The 18,468-nt window shown below is 69.7% G+C and overlaps 9 protein-coding genes across 9 annotated transcripts; 5 read left to right on the top strand and 4 right to left on the bottom strand.

Moving 5' to 3' along the window:
• Nucleotides 1–516: 516 nt before the first annotated feature.
• On the top strand, nt 517–1,436 carry RHOBADRAFT_47180 (uncharacterized protein; the record flags this gene model as incomplete). The annotated part of the gene is made up of 6 exons (XM_018414943.1): nt 517–625; nt 683–760; nt 828–851; nt 931–987; nt 1,086–1,169; nt 1,270–1,436. 6 exons carry the CDS (start codon nt 517–519, stop codon nt 1,434–1,436), a joined length of 519 nt encoding a protein of 172 aa, XP_018268048.1.
• RHOBADRAFT_56138 (uncharacterized protein) lies at nt 1,270–2,239 on the top strand (the record flags this gene model as incomplete). Its single annotated transcript, XM_018418206.1, has 2 exons — nt 1,270–1,945; nt 2,026–2,239. Coding segments are annotated over exons 1-2 (312 nt in total), but the record flags the coding sequence as incomplete, so codon positions are not given.
• Nucleotides 2,240–3,086: 847 nt separating this feature from the next.
• Nucleotides 3,087–4,036, bottom strand: RHOBADRAFT_47178 (uncharacterized protein; the record flags this gene model as incomplete). The annotated part of the gene is made up of 4 exons (XM_018414942.1): nt 3,087–3,116; nt 3,211–3,294; nt 3,375–3,514; nt 3,595–4,036. The coding sequence occupies 4 exons, from the start codon at nt 4,034–4,036 to the stop codon at nt 3,087–3,089; spliced, it is 696 nt and encodes a 231-aa protein (XP_018268046.1).
• A 739-nt stretch (nt 4,037–4,775) lies between these two features.
• Nucleotides 4,776–5,985, top strand: RHOBADRAFT_47177 (uncharacterized protein; the record flags this gene model as incomplete). Its single annotated transcript, XM_018414941.1, has 4 exons — nt 4,776–4,874; nt 4,983–5,121; nt 5,192–5,349; nt 5,431–5,985. The coding sequence occupies 4 exons, from the start codon at nt 4,776–4,778 to the stop codon at nt 5,983–5,985; spliced, it is 951 nt and encodes a 316-aa protein (XP_018268045.1).
• Nucleotides 5,986–6,072: 87 nt separating this feature from the next.
• Nucleotides 6,073–10,327, bottom strand: RHOBADRAFT_56135 (uncharacterized protein; the record flags this gene model as incomplete). Its single annotated transcript, XM_018418205.1, has 14 exons — nt 6,073–6,497; nt 6,589–6,714; nt 6,783–6,843; nt 6,914–6,999; nt 7,078–7,125; nt 7,206–7,389; nt 7,467–7,708; nt 7,780–7,863; nt 7,943–8,109; nt 8,183–8,372; nt 8,449–8,721; nt 8,803–9,278; nt 9,356–9,888; nt 10,023–10,327. 14 exons carry the CDS (start codon nt 10,325–10,327, stop codon nt 6,174–6,176), a joined length of 3,099 nt encoding a protein of 1,032 aa, XP_018268044.1. The 3' UTR covers nt 6,073–6,173.
• Nucleotides 10,328–10,359: 32 nt separating this feature from the next.
• Nucleotides 10,360–13,421, bottom strand: RHOBADRAFT_56134 (uncharacterized protein; the record flags this gene model as incomplete). Its single annotated transcript, XM_018418204.1, has 5 exons — nt 10,360–10,580; nt 10,674–10,873; nt 10,959–11,337; nt 11,425–13,126; nt 13,254–13,421. The coding sequence occupies 5 exons, from the start codon at nt 13,419–13,421 to the stop codon at nt 10,360–10,362; spliced, it is 2,670 nt and encodes an 889-aa protein (XP_018268043.1).
• Nucleotides 13,422–13,718: 297 nt separating this feature from the next.
• Nucleotides 13,719–15,244, top strand: RHOBADRAFT_39745 (uncharacterized protein; the record flags this gene model as incomplete). The annotated part of the gene is made up of 3 exons (XM_018413650.1): nt 13,719–13,878; nt 14,168–14,490; nt 14,557–15,244. 3 exons carry the CDS (start codon nt 13,719–13,721, stop codon nt 15,208–15,210), a joined length of 1,137 nt encoding a protein of 378 aa, XP_018268042.1. The 3' UTR covers nt 15,211–15,244.
• Nucleotides 15,245–15,518: 274 nt separating this feature from the next.
• RHOBADRAFT_47173 (uncharacterized protein) lies at nt 15,519–16,080 on the bottom strand (the record flags this gene model as incomplete). Its single annotated transcript, XM_018414940.1, has 2 exons — nt 15,519–15,741; nt 15,827–16,080. 2 exons carry the CDS (start codon nt 16,078–16,080, stop codon nt 15,519–15,521), a joined length of 477 nt encoding a protein of 158 aa, XP_018268041.1.
• A 215-nt stretch (nt 16,081–16,295) lies between these two features.
• On the top strand, nt 16,296–18,193 carry RHOBADRAFT_56132 (uncharacterized protein; the record flags this gene model as incomplete). Its single annotated transcript, XM_018418203.1, has 5 exons — nt 16,296–16,365; nt 16,421–16,833; nt 16,999–17,506; nt 17,626–18,001; nt 18,082–18,193. 5 exons carry the CDS (start codon nt 16,296–16,298, stop codon nt 18,137–18,139), a joined length of 1,425 nt encoding a protein of 474 aa, XP_018268040.1. The 3' UTR covers nt 18,140–18,193.
• Between the last annotated feature and the right edge of the window lie 275 nt (nt 18,194–18,468).

Genomic DNA, 18,468 nt, shown 5'->3' with positions numbered 1-18,468 from the left:
AGTCGGGCCTTCGGCCGCTGCAATCATCGCCCGAAGTTAGAGTGCGCGCGCCGCTGCAGCGGCTCTGGCGCGCGGGAGGAGGACGCTGCGGCTCGGAGACGGCGAGAGGCCGTCTCCGCGACGAACCGAGCGGGAGGCCCTCGCTCGCTCGACTCTCGCGCCGCGCGGGTGCTGGACCGCAAAGTGGAGCAAAGGCAGCGAGTCGCACATGCGAGCCATGCAGCGAGCACTGCCAGGGTTGTGCTAGCTCGGAAACTGAGTTCGACGGCCGTCGGACGAGCGAGGTGGTGGGCCGCCGAGGGATGCCGCAGCCGACGGAGCGGAAGCGCAGCTCCGTCGAACTGAAGCCGCAGAGTGCAGAGAGGACCGCAGCACCGGTCCCTGTGGGGCAGCCAACGGGCGAGGTCGTCGAGAAGGAAGGCGAGCGGGGGAGCGCGATGAGGCCGGGGTTGTCCACCCACCAGCTCTCTCGTCGTGCTGGGAAGAGCACCAGCTGCTCCAGAGCGCGCACACAACATGTCTGCCGGCCGTCCACTCCCGACCGCGCTGTTCCCGGACGAGCGCGTCGCCGCCCTCCGCCTCTCGCATCATCACCTCGAACCGCAACCTCCACGCCTCTACCAAGGTGCGCACCCTCTTGCACTCCTTCGATGGAGCTCTACTGACCACTGTGAGCGCGCAGGACATCGCCGCAAGAGCTGGGTCGTCGACGACGCCGACGAGCTGATCGAGTTGAGGGCGCGCGCTCGCACTTTCGACGGTGCGTCCAGGGCAACCGTCGAGACTGTCCTGCCTTGTAGCCTACTGATGAGCGACCCCCTCTGCAGGCGCCTACACTCGCACGGCTCTCGGTGAGCTTCACCCTCCTCCTCGTCCTCGTCCTTCCCCACCACCTCGGACCGGCCTCGCTGACTAGCAATACTCACGCAGGCAACCTCGGTTATGCGCTCGTCGTGCTCAAGATCTTCACCGCCGAGTTTGCGCGCAGTGAGTCCTCGTCCTCCCTCGAAATCGCCCGGCGAGAGCCACTCGTCGCGCGGCACTGACCCTCTCCTCCTCCTTTGGAACCTTCTTCGCGCGCACAGTCGGGCTCATGTACGTCATCTTGGCCATGCTGGTCATGCTCATCGGCCAACTGAGGCGCCGTCGGAGCGACCACGACTTTGCCGGTGCGTCCTCGCCCTCGTCCTTCCTTCGCCTTTCCCGCTCGAGGCCAGTCTCGGTCGTCCTCGGCGAGCGTCAGACTTACCCCTGCTCCCACTGCAACAGACTCGCACCGACCCGCCACCGACCCACAAGCCGCCGCCGCTCGCGCCAACGACCGGCTCTGGGGCCGCGACTTTCGCACGAGCGGCGACGTCGTCGTCCTCCTCGGCCTCGTCTGCGCGGCACTGTACATCGCCATCTTTGTCTCGATCATGCAGCTCGAGGGCTGAAGCTTGACGGCGTGACGGACGTCACCTCCTCGTCGACGAGCGGCAGCCCAGGAGCGTCCGGCGTCGAAGGGCATTTCGTCGCCCGGCTCCGCTCCCGGCCCGTCGTCGGCGTCGAGAAGGAGCCCGTCGCCGGACGGACCTGTTTGAGCCGTCCATCGGTTTGTCGGATTCTCCGGAACGTCCGCACCGCGTCGGCTCGCGGCGCCCGACCGCCTCTCGACCTTCTCGCCCTCGCCCTCTCTCTCTCCGCACGTCCTCGCCGCACCCGCACCTCAAGCCCTTGTGCGTCGTCATCGCGCGAGCTCGCCTGTACACGACCGCCGCCGCCTGCACCTCTCGCTGTCGTCCGCCCTCGCTCCCGTCGAGACCAGCTCGCCGACGACCACTCGGCCCGAGCCAGAACCGGCACGATGACGCCGCAGCACGTCCAGCTTGACTCGTCGCACGACCTTGCGCGAGAAGACGAGGCGCTCCTCGCCGCAGTCGACGTCTCTTCCCTCGACAAGCAGGTGCGCCTCTCTCTCTCTCTCTCCTCTCTCCCGGCTCGTCTCGCACAAAGCGCCAAACTGACATGCCCGACCGTCTGCAGGAAGGCTACGACGTCTCGCTCCTCGCCCTCCAACCTCGCGACGTCCGCCCCTCGCCCTCGTCCTCCCCGCCCGCCGAGCCTCGCGCCTCCTTCCACTCTCACGGCTCGACCTCGCGCCCCGACACCCTGCGCGACCCCTCCCCCGCCTACCCGAGCGCCGCCCCCTCCTCCTCCTTCTCATCGCGCCCCTCGACTCGCGACGACGAGTCCGCCCCGCTCGACCCCTCGTCGACCTCGCGCCCCTCGTCCGACACGACCCGCCGCTTCCACCGCCAGTCGGCCGTCCCGCCACTCAGCGCCCCGAACCCGCGCCGCGCCGCTCAGGCGTACAGCGAGCGTGCGCGCGCCGCAGAGCGGCACCGGCGCGGCGATGGCGATGGCGGTGGGTCGCTCGAGAAGGGCGGGTCGGCCGCGGCTGGTGGTGGTGCGGCGCGAGGACGGCGCGCGTTCAAGCAGCGCAGGGGGCTCGTGCTTGCGCTCGCGCTTGTCGTGCTGCTCGTGTGCGGCGGGATCGGGGCGGGGCTGGGCGTGACCTTCGGCGGGGGCAGGAGTGGAGGAGGTGAGAAGGACGACGGGCTCGCGGTGGCTGCGGCAGCGACGCCGACGGCGGGTGGGTCGAGCAGCAGAGACGTCGGTCTCGAGATGCAGCCGGCGATGGCGCCGACGATGGCGGCGTCGACGAGCTTCGAGGGCCGGATGCGAGAGGCAGTCGGTCGCGGAGAAGTCTGCGCGCAGATCTAGAGGCGGCTGCCGTTCCGACGGGCGCCGCGGCGCCAGGCGCGCCAACGTGGGTGGGCGAGGAGAGCTGGAGCGGGGGGCCCGAGGGCTAGAGCGCGTCGGCGGCAGGAGCGAGCGGACCGGGAGCGAGCGCGTGCGAAGGGCGCGAGCAGGGTGCGGCGGTGGGGCGAGCGGTGCGCAGGTGTGCTACTGCAGGGCGGACGAGCGCGAGCGAGCTGCACGGAGACGGACACTGGCAACGAGGCTCGCCCCTCTCTTTCTCTCGCTCTGCCGGATTCCGAGAGTTGTTCGCGTTGCACGTCCTCGCCGAGTACAGCTGCGGCTCAGTCGATAAAGTACCACGACATGTCGAACTGCGTGCACGATGAGGGCGTCAGGGCGGCCGCTCGACAGAGAGAGAGAGAGACAGAGAGGCAAAGGGAGGAAGAGGTCCGAGAGCGTACGCACCCAGCCCTCGTCCCTCGTGCCGAGCTTGTCGTACGCCCCCTCGCTCAAGTCGACGTACCCCTCCTCGACGCACGACGGGCATTGCTGTCGCAGGTGCGCGCAAGTCGGCGTCAGTCCCTTGCTCCGGCACGAGAGGACGAGGAGGGAAGGGAAGGCAGGCTCACGTCGGCCACCTCGACCTCGACACTCTCGCCGTTGTCGCTCCTCGTGAGCCGGATCTTGCGCCCGCAGTTCTTGCCGTCGGCGTACAGCTTGGTCTGGAGCGCGCAGATCAGGGCGCTCTCGGCGTTAACCTTGCCGCAGTCTGCGCGAGGCGATTCGGGGTCAGGCGGGTGGGCGGGCTCGGCGGCGACACGGATAGAGAGAGGTGAGAGGGAGACGCACTGCCTGCTACACCGCGCTGCTGGTAGAAAGTCGCCTTGCCCGTCCACGTCTCGCTCGACGACGCCGCCGAGTCGGTCCCGCTCGACTTGGCTGCGCTCGAGCCGCTCGTCGACCTCGCCGTCTCGGACGCCTTGGGCTCGCTCGCCTTGGCGTCGGCGCGCATCGTGTTCTCGACGCTGTCGTCCATGTCGGACGCCGGACTTGGCGAGGCTGTCGGTGAGGACGAGGGCTGAACGTTGTCGAGAGACGTGGGCGGACCGAGCGAAGTTGGCGACGCAGCAGCGGCGCTCACGGTCGCAGTCATGGCGGTCGTCGAGGGTGCCGTAGGAGATGGCGTGTCGGTGCGCGACGCGCCAAAGAAGAGCCACCACGCGAGGACGCAGACGCCGAGGAGGCCGACGCCAATCGCTGGGGGCGGCGAGAAGTGAGCGAAGGAGAGCATGCTCGAGAGGAAGGAGGGACGACGGACCGAGGTACAGGACCACTCTCCTCGTCGCTCCTCGTCGTACAGGAAGCGCTCGCCGCGCAGGAGGATCCGCGTCGTACCGCCGGCCCTGCAGGGTCGAGATCAGTTTGAGGACGGCACGAGAAGAGGAAGGGCGGCGCACCTTCTCTAGCGAATGATAATGGACTCGAGCAGCTCGACGTGAACGCGTAGGCGAGGGCGAGGAGCTCGAGGAGGCGTCGTTGTCGTCGTCGTCGTCGCCGGACGAGGAGGACGGCGAGGGCGAAGCAGATCGAGGGCAGGGCAGCTTGTGCCGCAGAGGTCGCGAGGGCGACATGAGCAGTTCAGGGAAGCGTAGCAGCAAGCTTTCGAGGCGAACGGGCTCAGATCTGCCGCCAAGACGGACGACGGAAAGTCCTCGGCCCGAGCAGGCCGAGGAGGATTGAGCGCGCTCGCGCCTGGCGAGAGTGAGTCAGCTGCAGCCTAGATGCGCCGCAGAGGTGCGCACTGCAGGCAGGGCTGTAGCGCGACCGCAGAGCGAGCCCAGACGAGAAGCGGAGTGAGGAGAGCGAGGAGGACGAGGACGGCTCAGAGCTGCGCGGGAGCTGCACAGGCGAGGTGTTACGAGCCTCGACAGCGAGTCTAGCCAGCCTGTGGCTCGCTCCGCTGCTGCGACGTTGCGCCAGACGAGCGAGACGGTACTCTCCTCCTCCTCACTTGGTCACCTCGTCGAGCAATGGCGACCGCTCGCCTGCTGGACGTGCAGACGCCTGTGCCGGGCATCCAGATCGTGTACGACTTCATCAACGCCGCCGAAGAGGCCTACCTCGTCGAGGTGCGTCCTCTCGCTCTCGTCGTTCCTTGCACCGCCTCGCCCCAACTGATGAAGCCGCCTCTCGCCTCGCCCTCCCCTCCTGCGCCCGTGCGCTTCACTCGATCGCAGAAGATAGATGCTGTCGGAGGTGGACCAGCTGCGGCGAGCGCGGCAGAGGGCGAGGACAAGGCGGGACGAGGCGCGGCGGCGGCGGCCAAGAAGCCTTCCGGGTGGAAGGACCTCAACGGCCGCAGGAGCATGTACTGGGGTGCGTCCACCTCTCTCTCGCTCGTACAGCACGGACCGCCGTGCCGACCGTTCCGCCCTGCCGCCCACAGGCGGCACCGTCCTCCCCTCGGGCTCGCTCGTCCCCTCGCTGTTCCCCTCCTTCATGGACAGCGCGTGGCCCAACGTCCTCGACCGCATCGCGCAACTCGGCGTGTACGACGCCTACTCGGGCGGCGAGGGCACGGGCAAGGAGCGCGGGCCGAACCATGTGCGTGTGCCGCTCGAGGGCTCTTTCGGTGACCCCTCACGAGAAAGCAGAACTGACCTCGTTCTGGCATGCCGCGCACAGTGCCTCGTCAACGAGTACCAGCCCGGCGAGGGCATCATGCCGCACACCGACGGCCCGGCGTACCATCCCCTCACCTCGACCGTCTCGCTCGGCTCGCACACCATCCTCTGCCTGCGCTCCCCGCCCTCGCACCTCGCGCCCTCCTCCTCCTCGTCTCCCTCCTCTCCATCCTCCTCAGACGCAGCACCACCCGCCGTCGAGAAAATCGACATCCTCCTCCCGCCGCGCTCGCTCGTCCTCCTCAGCGGCGACCTGTACTCGACCTGGCTGCACGGCATCCAGCCGCTCAAAGGCGACTCGCTCGAGTCGCTGCGAGGGTGCGCAAACTGGGACGGGTGGTGGGAGTGGCAGGGCGAGGCGGCGGCGGCAACGGCGGCGGGAGAGGGAGAGGGAGAGGGAGGAGGCGAGGAGGCGGCAGCGGCCGCAAGGCGCGAGGTCAACAAGGCGAGGGAGCTCGTCGAGGCGGGCAAAGGGTGGGAGCGCGGCAGGAGGGTGAGCCTGACGTGTCGCCGGCCCCGGGGCAAGGTCCGCACGGGCCTGCTCGGCCTGCGGTAACCGTGTGTAGCTCGCGCTTTGGCTGCATCTTCGTCGCCCGGCGCTCGTTGTCGACTCTCATGGACACGCTCGCACGAGAGAGAGAGAGAGAGGCAAAGCGGCAGGGTGTAGTGCAACGACAAAGCTAAAGAAACCGAACGACAAGCAGGCTCAAGCGCGACCCTCTCCTCCCTCCCTCGCTCCGTCGCTCAGACCTCCCTCGCACCCGAGCCCGAACCCGGCGCGACCCTCGCCTGCCCCTCCTGCTCCTGCTCGAGCGCGACCCGCCCCGCCGCCGCCATCCCCGCGAGCGCCGCAGCCTGCACGTCCGGGTCGTCCGGGTGGCGCAGGAGCGCGCTCGACGGGCCCGCGACGGGTGGCGCCATGTCGACGTCGCCGTCGTCGTCGTCGTTGCCGGCGTTGGCGTGCGCGGCGGGGCCGGCGGCGTCGGGCTGCTGCAGGCGCTGCGGGAGGAGGCTGCGCTGGAGGTTGAGGAAGGCCTCGGGCGGGAGGATGCAGCGCGCGAGGTCGTCCTGTGCGTCCGTCAAGGCTCACCAGTCTCAGTATCCCGCTCGAAGAGAGAGAGAGAGAGGGAGGGAAGGACAGGGAGGAGTAGGGACGCACCTCGTCCTCGACCGCGTCGTCGAGGCGCTTCACGTTCGTCTTGGCGCGGTCCTTCTGCTGCACGAGGCGCGACTCCTTCTCGGCGTCGACGTGCGAGTCCTTGAGGAAGAGCGACGTGCCCTGGCGCTGCCAGGCGACGAGGCGCGTCAGGAACCGGCTCGGACAAGGAGGAGGAGGGAGGAAGAGGGACGCACGGCACGCAGGTCGGCGACGCGGCGGTCGACCGTGTCCGAGACGGCGAACTGGTAGACGACGCTGCGAGGAGACGCCGAGTCAGTCTCGAGGGCTCAAAAGGAGAGGCAGAGAGGAAGAGAGAGGGGCGTACGTCTGCTTGGTCTGGGTGATGCGGTGCACGCGCGCGACGGCCTGCAGCTCGAGGTGCGACGCGAGGAGCGGCTCGACGAGGAAGACCTGTTGCGCATGATCGAGGCAGTGAGCGGGCGACGCTCAAGGCGGGCAGAGGCTGAGAGAGAGAGAGAGAGGACGCACGTAGCGAGCGATCGTGAGGTTGAGCCCGGCCGACTGCGACCGCGTGTGCTGTGAGGGCTCGAGCGTCGTCAGGGACGTGTCCGACGCACACACGAGAGAGAGAGAGAGAGAGGGAGAGAGGGACGCACGAGGAAGAAAGTTGAAATGCTCGCGTCCTCCTGGAAGAGCTTGGCGACGCCCTCCTTCTTGCCCTTGCCGTTGGCGCCCTCGAGGCGGACGAACTTGAGGCCGTTGCGCGTAAACGACTCCATGAGGAGGTCGAGGGCGTCGATCCAGGCCGAGAAAATCACGACTTTCGCCTCGGGCTCGACTCTGACAAAGAGGGTGTGAGCGGCGCGTTCAAGGCCGAGGCGCGCACGAAAGAGAGAGAGAGGACGAGCGAGACGCACCGACGCAGGTGCTTGACCGTCTTGGTGATAAAGTCCGCCTTGCTGCTGAGCGGCGCCGCCGTCTGAATCTCGGCGATTGAATCTATCGCCTCGTCGGCGAGCTCAGAGAGCGCAGGCGCCGCCGCCTCGATCGCGACGTCGTGCGAGACGCCGTGCGAGTCGATGTAGCGCTCGGGCTTGTCGCCGGCGGTGCTGGCCTGGACGGGGTCGGGCTGCGCCTGCGCCGGGGCCGTCTTGCCGAACTGCGAGCGACGACGACGAGGGTGAGCTTCGACCGTCCAGGACCCGCAAAAAGGGGAACGAGAGGACGCACGATGACGGTCGAGTAGCTCCCAGGCGTGAGCTCCTGCTTGCACAGCGCGCAGCTGCGCTTGATCGAGGTCCAGGCCTTGAAGCACTGCGAGGGGAACGTGCACGCCGACCAGTCAGTGGCTCGCTCTGACGGTCCCGGACGAGAGAGGGAACAGCGGGCGCACCTTCTGGCACGTGATATGGCCGCACGCCGTGAGCACGCCGCGAGTCCAGTTGTCGGCGCAGATCGGGCAACTTCTCTCCTCGTCCTCCTGCTGGTTGTCGGGCGAGTTGAGGTTCTCGAGGTACCGACGGCGCGACTGCTTCGACTCGATGTCGACCTTGTGCTCGTCTGCATGTCGTCGGGGCGAGCGCGAGTCAGTGGCGAGGGAGGGAAGGAGGGAGGGACGAAGGAGGGGACGCACGCTCTTCCTGCCTCAGCAGCTCGGTTTCGACGAGCAGGCCGCGCCACGACCGGTGTGAAAAGTCTGGGTCTGCGACGTCGTCCGAGAGCTTCTGCAGGTTGGCGAAGTAGACGATGCGCGCGTTGAAGGCGTCGACGAGGTCTGCGAGCTCGGCGCGTAGGCGGTCGGCGACCTTCTCGAGCTTGGCGAGCTGCGAGGCACGAGGCAAGGTGGTCAGGGCCACGAGGAGAACGGTAGAGAGGACGAAGAGAGACGGCGGGACGCACGTTCTGCGTGAGCCGGTTGCGCTCGCGGTCGAGGATGGCGATCTCGTTCTGCGACGTCGAGCGCTCGGCCGCCTCGCGCAGCTGCTTGATGAGCGAGCGCAGCGGGACGACCTCGGCGAACTCGTTGCCGTCGCCCTTGGCCTCGAGGCGCTCGACGTGGAGCTCGTAGCGGAGGACGTCGGCCGGCGAGTGGCCCGACTCGAGCGAGGGCGCGACAAAGTCCTTGTACGAGTTGTGCTTCTTATTGGCCGTGCGCTTGGCCTGGACGCGAGTCTGTGAGAGGATGGAGGAGTGAGGAGTGAGTCCACGTGCGCCGTCGAGCGAAGGAGAGTGTGAAGGAGAGCGAGGGCGCACCTTCTTGCCCGGCGCCTTCTTGCGCTTCTTGGTCGCCGGCTTGGCCCTGCGCTTGCCCTTCTTGTCGCCCGCGTCGTACTCGCCGTCGCTCTCCTCGGCCTCCTCGTCCTCGCCCTCGCCCTCGCCGTCCGAGTCGTCCGAGTCCTGCGCCGCCGCCTTGCGCTTCGAGCCGCGGGCCCACCTGCTCGTCGGCCCGCCGATCGCGCCCATGACGCCCGCCATCGCCTCGCCGACGTCGTCGGGCAGGTCGTCGTCCTCGATGCCGCGAGCGGGCGGCGATCCCGCCTCGGGGAGGACCTCCTGGTTGTAGAGGAGGCGCTCGGCGATGGCCTTGTAGTCGTCGGCGGCGGCCGAGCGGACGCCCGACACGCCGTACGACCACTCGCCGACGAGGACCGTGTACGCCTCGAGCGTGACGTCGAGCTTCTCCTGGAGCGCCGCACGGTCCTCGTACTCCTCGCCCGTCGCGTCGTCGCCTGCGAGAGTGCGTGGGAGGTCAGTGCACGGCCGAGACGAGGAAGAACACGAACGCGAGGGGAAAGAGGGTGCTCACCGGCGATAGAGACGCGCGTGAACATCATCTGGACGACGAGCGACCGGTACTGGTCGATGAGCTCGGCGTAGCCGTTCAAGATGTCGCTCGTCGTCGCCGCGTCCTCGTACGTCTGGATCGCGCGCAGGCCGTGGCCCTCCTTGTTGAAGCCGATCTCCATGTCGAGGACGTCGAGCTCGCCGTTGAGGTCGTCGCGCGCGTCGAGCTGCTGCTTCAGGAGCGCCTGCGAGCGGTCGACGGCCGACTCGTACGGCTGGAGGAGCGTCTGACGCAGCGACTCGGCCTCGGCGTAGAAGCGCGCCTCGTCGTCGGCGCGCTTGAGGCTGAACGACGCGTTGCCCGAGATGAAGAGGGCGAGGTGCTTGACGAACAGGAGGTCGCGCAGGCGGTTGCGCAGGGCGCCGATGCGGCTCGACAGGGTGCGCTCCTTGTCGTTGAGGACCTCGTCCTTGCTCGCGCCCTCGGTGCTGCGGAACCCGAGCTCGAGCGCGCCGGCGAGACCCTCGGCGGCCGGGCTGTCCGACGATGCGCGACTGTGTGACCGACGGCGGCAACGGGCAGCGAGTCAGTGTCGGCGACAAGAGAGAGAGGGGGGGCCGAGAGAGAGGAAAGAGGGAGGAGAGAGAGAGGAAAGGGAGAGGAAGGAGAGGGAGAGGCAGGGACGCACACGTCGTCCTTCTTGCGCTCCTTCCACACCCGGTGCACCTCGTCCGACACCTCGTCAATGACCGGGTCGAGCTCCTTGATGGCGCTCCCAAACAGCTCGAGCGCCGTCTCGAACCGGCCCTCGACGTCGTCGTCCCAGCACAGGTACTGGGCGCGCCGCACCCGCGCGAGGAGCATGGCGCGCTGCGCGCCCTGAATGTCGCCGACGGCCTTGTCGAGCATGACGGCGTGCACCTCGGCGACCGTGCGCACGACGCGGCCGAGCGAGAGCTTGCCGCGGTTGTAGGCGCCCACCTGCGGGTGCATCGCGAGCTGTCGCAGGACCTCGAGCGCACGGATCATCTCGGGGCGGTCGAGCGTCCACACGGCGTCGGCGCCGACTGCGGCGTGCCGTCGATGGCGAGGCCGAGCGTGCCGAGGGCGTCGGCGTAGCGCTGGTCGTAGTAGAAGCGCTCGACGGCCGTAAGGTCGACCGGGACGATGTAGCGCGCCTGCGGCGGGAGGAACAGCTCGTGCTGGACCTGCGCCTTGAGCGTGCGCTCGCCGATCTCGTTCCACACTGCGCGCGAGGGGAAGAGGCTCAGTACTCAGACCGAGGGCCAAATGAGAGGTCGAGAGAGAGAGGGAGAGAGGGAGAGAGAGGTGGACGCACAGCGCTTGAAGCTCGGCGTCTCCTCGAGGAGGCGCTGCAGGCTGGCCCGGCCCGACGCGACGGGCTCGACGCGGAGGAACGTCAACAGCGGGCGCATGTCGGCAATCTTGTCGCGCAGGGGCGTGCTCGTGACGGCCCAGCTGAACCGCCGCGAGATGAGGCTCGCCGTCTCGCTCGTCGGCCCGACCGCGTCGCCGACCCTGTGCGCACGCAAACTCGGTGTCAGTTGGACGCCCCTCGTGCAGGGGGGGAGAGAGAGGGAGAGAGAGAGAGAAGAGGACGCACATCTGGGCCTCGTCCATGACGACGCGCAAAAAGTCGAGCTCGACGAGGAGGCTGCGGCGGTAGCGGATCTCGCGCTTGTTGCGCAGGCCACGCTGGGCCGGCTTGCGGGCAAAGACGACCTCCTTGCGGAGGACGTCGAACGTGGTGAGGACGACGTCGAACCGCTTGGCGACGTGGGCGGCCGACTGGCCGTCCTTGAGCGCCTTGACGCCCTCGTACCGAAGGACGCGCAGGGCGGGCGCGAGGCGCGCGATCTCGGCCTGCCACTGGCCGACGATGGCCGTCGGCGCGATGATGAGCGTCAGGCCCGACGGCTGGACGTCGCTGTCGGTGACCGGGTTGAAGTAGGGCGCGAGCTTGCGACGGTTCTTGTCGGTGTCTGCGTGGGTCCGGGTACCGCCGTCAGGGTCGCTGCGTCACCGTGTCGAGGACGCAAAGAGAGGGAGAGAGAGAGAGATGGACGCACGGACGAGCACGAGGCTGAGCACCTCGACCGTCTTGCCGAGCCCGACCTCCTCGGCCAACAGGCCGTGCCCCTCCTGCCCGCCGACGGCTCTCGCGCTCGACTGCGTCCCCTCGCCGCCCGCGCCCGTCTCGCCCTCGCCGTCGCCGTCGCCCTCCTTCTTGACCGGCGTCGCCGCCCCGCTCGCGCCCGCGAGGGCCTCGAGCGGGTCGCGCTCGCTCAGGGCGAGGCTCGTGCGGTTGAGCCACAGCTCGAGCGGCGCGGGCGCGTCGCGCTCGTCCTCGCCGTCGCGCTCGTCGTCGTCGTCGCCGTCGTCCTGGGCAGGGCGGCGAGGAGCGAGGAACGCGAGCGAGACGCGCTCCCAGAGCGGGCCGCGCCGGAGCGCCGCGAGCTCGTCGGGCTCGAGGTCGGCGAGGACGGGCGGCGCGCGCTCGTCCGCCTCCTCCTCGTCGTCGTGGTCCTGGTCGTCGGGCGAAGAGCGCCCGGCTGCGCTGCCGTCGAGCCTCGGCTGCTCCTCCTCCCCCTCGCGACCGCCGAGCAGCCCCATGCGCGCGTCGTCCCCTCCCTCGTCCCTCTCGCCCTCGCCCTCTCCCTCTCCCTCTCCCTCGCCCGCTCCCGCGTCCCTCGCACGCGGCACGACGCGGCGCCCCTCGCGCCGGAGCATCCACCGCACCGAGCGCGCCTGGAACGGCAGGAGCGGGACCGTGAGCCCGGGCGGGTACAGCTGCTCGTCCTCGGGCCCGGCGTCGGGCTCGCGGGCACGGCCGTCGTCGTCGTCGCCGCCGTCGGGGAGCGCCCGGCCTTTGCCCTTGGCGGCGCGGCGCAGCTGCGCGTCACGGTCCGCCGCCGTTGCCGCCATCGCCGCCGCGCCGACGGGCACGCCGCGCACGGTCCTCGGTGCGCGCTCGAGGCACGCGTAAAAGTAGTCGGTGCCGGCCTCGCGCGGCACGTCGGCGTCGGCGTCGCGACAGCCGGGCGCCGTGTCGGGCAGGACAAAGTCGAGGAGGATGCGGCGCGGGCGCGAGTAGGGCTTGGGGAGGAACACGGCCGGGTCGAGCTGCGCCTCGAGGTGGAGGTGGAGCGTGACGCGGTTGCCCGGCGCGACGAGCTCGATGGCGAGGTGGGCCGAGACGCGGACGCCCTCGGTGTGGGCGCCGAGCGCTGCGTACTGGGCGAGCGCGTCGACGAGGCCGCCGGCGCCGGTCGGGACGACGGGTTGCGCCGGGGGCTGCACGGCGCGTTTGGCCGCCGCGCGGCTCTTGAACGGCTTGCCGCTCTTTGTGAGCGGCGGCGGCGAGACCCAGGTCGTGAACGAGGGCGCGGCGAACGAGGCCGGGTCGAGCGGGTCGAGCTCGACGAGCGGGGCGTGCGTCGTCGCGTGGCGGAGGTACAGGCGGTGAGGGGCCTTGTTCGAGTCGCGCAGGGTTGCGAGCGAGACGCGCGCGAGCGGCCGAGGGTGCTGAGGGACGGTGGTCGGGGACGACGAGAGGGCGGCGGCGAGGGCGGGCTCGGCATTCGGGGGCGAGAAGGCGAGGTCAAGGTCGAGGATCGGGAGGAAGGTCGAGGCAGGCTCGGCGGCGTCGTCCGACTCGAGCTCGTCGACGTCGGCGTCGACTTTGGCGCCGGGCGAACGAGGTGCACCGCCACGGGCCCCACTCTGTGCCGAGCTCTCGATGAGCGCGACGAGGGCGTCCTGGAAGATGTACTGCGAGTGTAGACAGTGTCAGTAGTAGGTCGGCCGCGGGACTCGAGAGCCGAGGGCGCGCAACAGGCGCGACGACGACCGAGAGAGAGACGGAGGAGGAGGAGGAGGAGGACAAGGCCCGACGCACGACGACCTCGTTGTTGACGCCCTGCACGCCCTGGAGCCTGACGGTGCTCTTGCGCTGCACGTGCTCGCCCTCGTCGGCGTCCGAGTCGTCGCGGTCGAGTCGAGCTGACGCGGCGGCGGCGGCGGACGAGGTGGACGCGGCGGGAGCGCGCCCGCGGGCGGCGGGCATGGCAGAGGAGCGCTGCGGGTTGTGCAGGGTCGACAACACGCTGCTAGAGTGGTCTGGCGAGCGACAAGGGGTGGAGAGAGGAGCGAGAGATGATGAGGTCGATGAACAACTCGGCAGACGTCGCTCTCGCCTTGTTGGTGCAGCGAGTCTTGGGAACCTACTTTCGGAGCTGTAACAAGGCCTCTGCAAGTCCCAGCCGCGAACCTCGAGTGAGCGTGTCGACTGCCGCGGACTCCGTCTCATGCTCTCTCTCTCCCGGTTCTCTCGCTCCTCACACTCAGCTCAGCAGCGCCCGCCATGCCCGACCAGTCCCGACCACCGCTCCCACCAGCACCCTTCCCGATCCTCACCTCGGTCCAAGCCCTGCGCGACTGGCGCACCGCCCGCTTCGCCGACAACGAGTCGGTCGGGTTCGTGCCCACCATGGGCGCCCTCCACCAGGGGCACCTCAGCCTCGGTCCGTACACTGCTCTCTTGCGATTCGACGGGCCTTTCTACGGCGCGCGCGGGACGGGCGGGTCGAGTGCGAGGGAAGTCGTGGGCTTGCTCGGCGGGGCGGCCGGGACGGCTGCAGGGCGACGAGGTGCCAACGAGGGACGCCCGCGAGGTGACGTGCGGTGCCTTTCGAGCCACTGCGCTGCGCCGCACGAGCGTGCCCGCGTGCAGCTCCCCTCCACGACCGCACCCCTCCTCGCACGAGCACGCTCAACTGACTTCCTCCCCCTCTCGCCCGCCCCGCCCAACAGTCAAGGCCTCTCTCGCCGCCAACACCCACACGATCGTCTCGATCTTTGTCAACCCGGCCCAGTTTTCGCCGACCGAGGACCTGTCGACGTACCCTCGCACGCTCGAGTCGGACCTGGCCGCCCTGTCGCTCCTCGACGTCTCGGCCCTGTTCCTCCCGCCGGTCGACGCCCTGTACCCGAGCGGGATCACGACCGACGTGACCAAGCAGGTCGGCGCGTTCGTCGAGGTCAAGGGGCTCGATGCCGTCATGGAGGGCAAGAGCCGACCTGGGTTCTTCAGGGGCGTCGCGACCGTCGTCCTCAAGCTGTTCAATCTCGTCCAGGTGCGCATCTCTCTCTCTCTCTCTCCCTCTCTCGATCCTCTCTGACACGCACGCCGCACGTCACAGCCCACGCGCGCCTACTTTGGCCAAAAAGACATCCAGCAAGCGCTCCTCCTGCGGCGCATGCTCGTCGACCTGCACGTCCCCTCTCCCCTCGCGCACAACCTCGTCATCCTCCCGACCTTCCGCTCCCGCACCAGCACCAGCGACGGGGCCGGGCCTGGGCTCGCGCTGAGCAGCCGCAACGCGTACCTGAGCGCGCGCGAGCGGCCGTACGCGACCGTGCTCGTCGACGCGCTGCGGGCGGGTGAGCGCGTGTGGGAGCGCCAGAGGGGCGAGGGCGAGGGGGTTGTGTGCGTCGAGGACGTGCTCGGTGCTGCGAGGGCCCACGTCGAGGGCGTCGTCGCTCGCATCGCTGCGTTGTCGTCCTCCCCCTCCTCCTCGTCGTCGCCCAACGGCGACTCGCCGCCCGAGCCTGAGCGCGACCAAGTGCCCCACCTCTCGCCGCTGTACTTTGCCCTCAACGACCCTCTCTCGCTCTCGGACCTCTCGGGCCACCTCGCTCGCGGCAGCGGTGGCGCCGTCTTGAGCGGCGCCGTCATGCTCGGCAAGACGCGCTTGATCGACAACTTGGTGTTCGAGTTTGAGCTCAACCCGGAGGAGCCGAAGCCGCGAGGGGGCGCGGGAGCGGGCGAGGGCGAGGAGCGGGTTGCCAAGTAGAGGGAGGGGTGGCAATGGAGCGCGTGAGGCTACGACACAGGGCAAAGGGTGTGCGCCTCCTCCTCGAGAGATGGGAGCGAGAGCGAGAGCGGGCATGCGCCGGTCGGGTGGTCGGTCGCTCGAGGGGCAGAGGGCCTCGCGGGCCGTGCTGGACAGGAGGGTGGGGGCTCGAGAGGAGGCGAGAGAGGTCGGGTGGGGCCTGCGCGCGCGCGCGGGGGAGAGGTCAACGCGGGCGTCGAGAGGACGTCGCTCGCTCGAGAGAGAGAGACGCACCCCGTCGCCGCGTCCGCCGCCGCTCGACCCGCTCCTCACCCAACCTGCGTCTCCTTTCCCTCTCGCGCTCCCCGCCCGCTCCCGCTCCCGCTCCTCGCCGCCGCCTCCCTCGCCGCGCCGAGCCACGCGGCGTACCCAGCCTTGCCCCTGCCTGCCGCGCCGCCGAGGCGCGCGAGGTCGGGCGCGTCGCGCAGGATCGAGAGGCGGAACGAGGGGTGCGGCGAGAGGGCGAGCGCGGTGAGGAGGTCGTGGGTTGTGCTGGAGGGGGGAGGTCGGGTCTGGTTCAGTTGCGGGCCCTCGAGTCGAGAGAGTGGAAGAGGACGCTGAGGAGGAGGGAGCGCACCCAGCAGGGAAGCGGATGACGACCTCGCGGTCCTCGGCGGGGCGGCCGTGCGCTTGCTCGACGAGGACGACGTCGAGCTGGACGAGGGCGACAGGCCCGCCCATGGTGCCGAACCAGGCCGAGGTGACGCTGTCGAGGAGCTGGACGAGGGTCGGGACGTCGACTGGGGGGGACGAGGGTTCGAGGGGCGAGAGGACGAGGCGGGCGTAGTGGTAGCGGGCGTGCGAGTAGGGTGGGGCGTGCGCAATGGCCATTGAGCGCGGTGCTGTCAGGTGAGGGTCGAGGGAAAGGACGACGAGGAGGAGCTGATGAAGATGAGGCCGTTTCTTCCTCGTCTCTCGCGCTCTACTCCTCCTAGAGACCTGCTGCGACTGCCGATCTGCTCTATTACGTCCCAAGCACACGCCCAGCAAGCATACACCAGCCGCGTGCGGTTCCCACTCGCCTCACCTCCCCGACTCGGAGCGACATGGCCGTGGAGCCCTCTTGGCCCGCCGAGCTCGAGTCGGTCCTCGAGCATCTCTCGCAACCCGATCCTAGTGCGTCCCTCCTCCCTTCTCCCCCGCACAGCGCTCACCTGACCTGCCCTCGCAGCCCTCGCACCTCGCGGCTCCCCGACCCTCGCCCTCCTCTCCCGCCTGCACGCCCTCCTGCGCACGCCCACGCCCCGCGCCCTCGCCCACGCGACCCACCTCGCGTCGCACCTCGTCCGCCTCGCCGACGACCTCCTCAACTCGGTCCCGTACAAGGACGTCCCGCTCGCGACCCGCCGCCTGTACACCGACGCCGCCCTCCTCGGCGCCCTCGCGCGCCTCGCGCCCACCGCGACCGCGACCGCGACCGCAGCCGAGCGCGCCGCACAGCTCCACCAAGCCGTGCGCGACTGCGACCTCGCGATCGTGATCGCCGGCGCGCCCGGCGAACACCGCGAGGACCTCGCGCTCGACCTCGTGCGCGTCGCGCAGGCTCGTCTCGGGGCGCTCGGTGGCGAGCCCGACGACGACGGTGTGCGTCCCGCCAAGCGCGCGAGGGTCACGCCGACGAGGCGACGGCGCCCGAGAGCAGCGGCGCCATTCCTCGACCGGCCGTTCCCAACGCTGCCCTCGCTCCCCTCGTTCCTCCCCTCGCCCTCTCCCTCCCCCTTGTCGCCCTCCACGCCCGCTCGCCACCAGCCTTTCCTCGTGCGCGCCGCCCTCGCCGACTCGGACGCCGTCGCGCGCTGGCGCTCGCTCGCCTACCTGCGCGCCGTGGCGGGCCCGGCGCGCGTCGTGCCCGTCGAGGTCGGCGGCGACTATGCCGCCGAGGGGTGGAGCCAGCGGTTGATGGACTTTGGGGCGTTTGTCGACGCGCTGGAACGGGCCGAGGAGGAGGATGAGGAGGAGGAGGGGGAGGGAGAGGGGCGCGAGGGAAAGGAGGAGGACGAGGAGGAGGAGCAGCGCGAGCGCCCCGAGACGCTCTACCTCGCGCAGCACGCCCTCTTCCGCCAGTTTCCGACCCTGCGCCGGGACCTCCCGCTGCCGGACCTCGTCTACTCGCCGCCAGACCGCGACAACGGCGGTGGCAACGACGGCGCCGAGTACGTCCCACCGCAGAGCGACGACGGCGTCGTACTCAATGCGTGGCTCGGGCCGCGAGGGACGACGAGCAGGGCGCACACGGACCCGTACTGGAACTGCTACGGTGCGTCTCGCGGTTCCCCTTTCACCTCGGGCTCTCGTCCCTCGTCGAGCCGAGCCGAGCGGACATGAGGACGGCGCACTGACTCGTCGGGACACGGCCCCTCGCTCGCATGTGCGCAGTCCAGGTCGTCGGCAGCAAGTGGGTCTGGGTCGCGCCGCCCGAGTGCGCGCCGCACATGGCCGCGTTTGGCGGCGGCTCGACGGGCGCCGGCGGCGGCGAGGGCGAGCAGGCCGCGCAGAGCTACATGACCAACACGTCGACGCTCGATGTGTCGGTTCCGCCACCGCCACCGGGCCGAGCGCCCTCGCCGAGCCCGCCACCACCGCCACCCTCAACCTCGACCTCGACCTCGACCTCGTGCGCCGCACGGCCCGCCGAGCTGCTCGACGAGCCCGCGCCTCGCGCCGCCTATCCGCCCGCGTTCCTCGCCGAGGTGCGCCCACGCGCGTTCCAGGCCGTGCTCGAGCCGGGCGACGTGCTCGTGCTCCCTCCTGGGTGCGTCCCTCTCTCACTCTCTCTCTTTCCACCGGCGACGAAGACACTGACTCGTTGCGACGACTCGGGCGAGGACCCAGGTGGTGGCACAGCCTAGTGTCGCTCGAGACGAGCTTCAGCGTGTCGATGTGGTTCTAGAGGGCGGCGCGGTCAGAGCGGACGGCGGTGCAACGTGCTGCAACTTTGGCTCTCGCTCGTTTGCCGGCGCGTCTCGGGCGACTTGCTCTGTGAGGCGCAAGAGAGTGCAGAGCGGCTACGAGCGGCGAGAAAGACGGTGGCGGGCGGGTTGACATTGTTCTCGTTGTCGCTAGGCTGCTCGCGACGAGGAGAGCCGGACTCGCTCGCTCGCTCTCTCACCCCTCTCCACCCTCGCGTTCCACGAATCAGAGCTGACACTAACAGCACACCTCGGTCGCGTCTTCTACGCCTTGACCCATGGTGGCGCACATCGAGGTCGACGTTGCCGC

This window comes from Rhodotorula graminis, assembly GCF_001329695.1.
Source record: "Rhodotorula graminis WP1 unplaced genomic scaffold RHOBAscaffold_17, whole genome shotgun sequence".
Lineage (NCBI taxonomy): Eukaryota > Fungi > Basidiomycota > Microbotryomycetes > Sporidiobolales > Sporidiobolaceae > Rhodotorula > Rhodotorula graminis.
The sequence above is the reverse complement of the archived record's forward strand: the minus strand, read 5'-3'. Positions and strand labels throughout refer to the sequence as shown.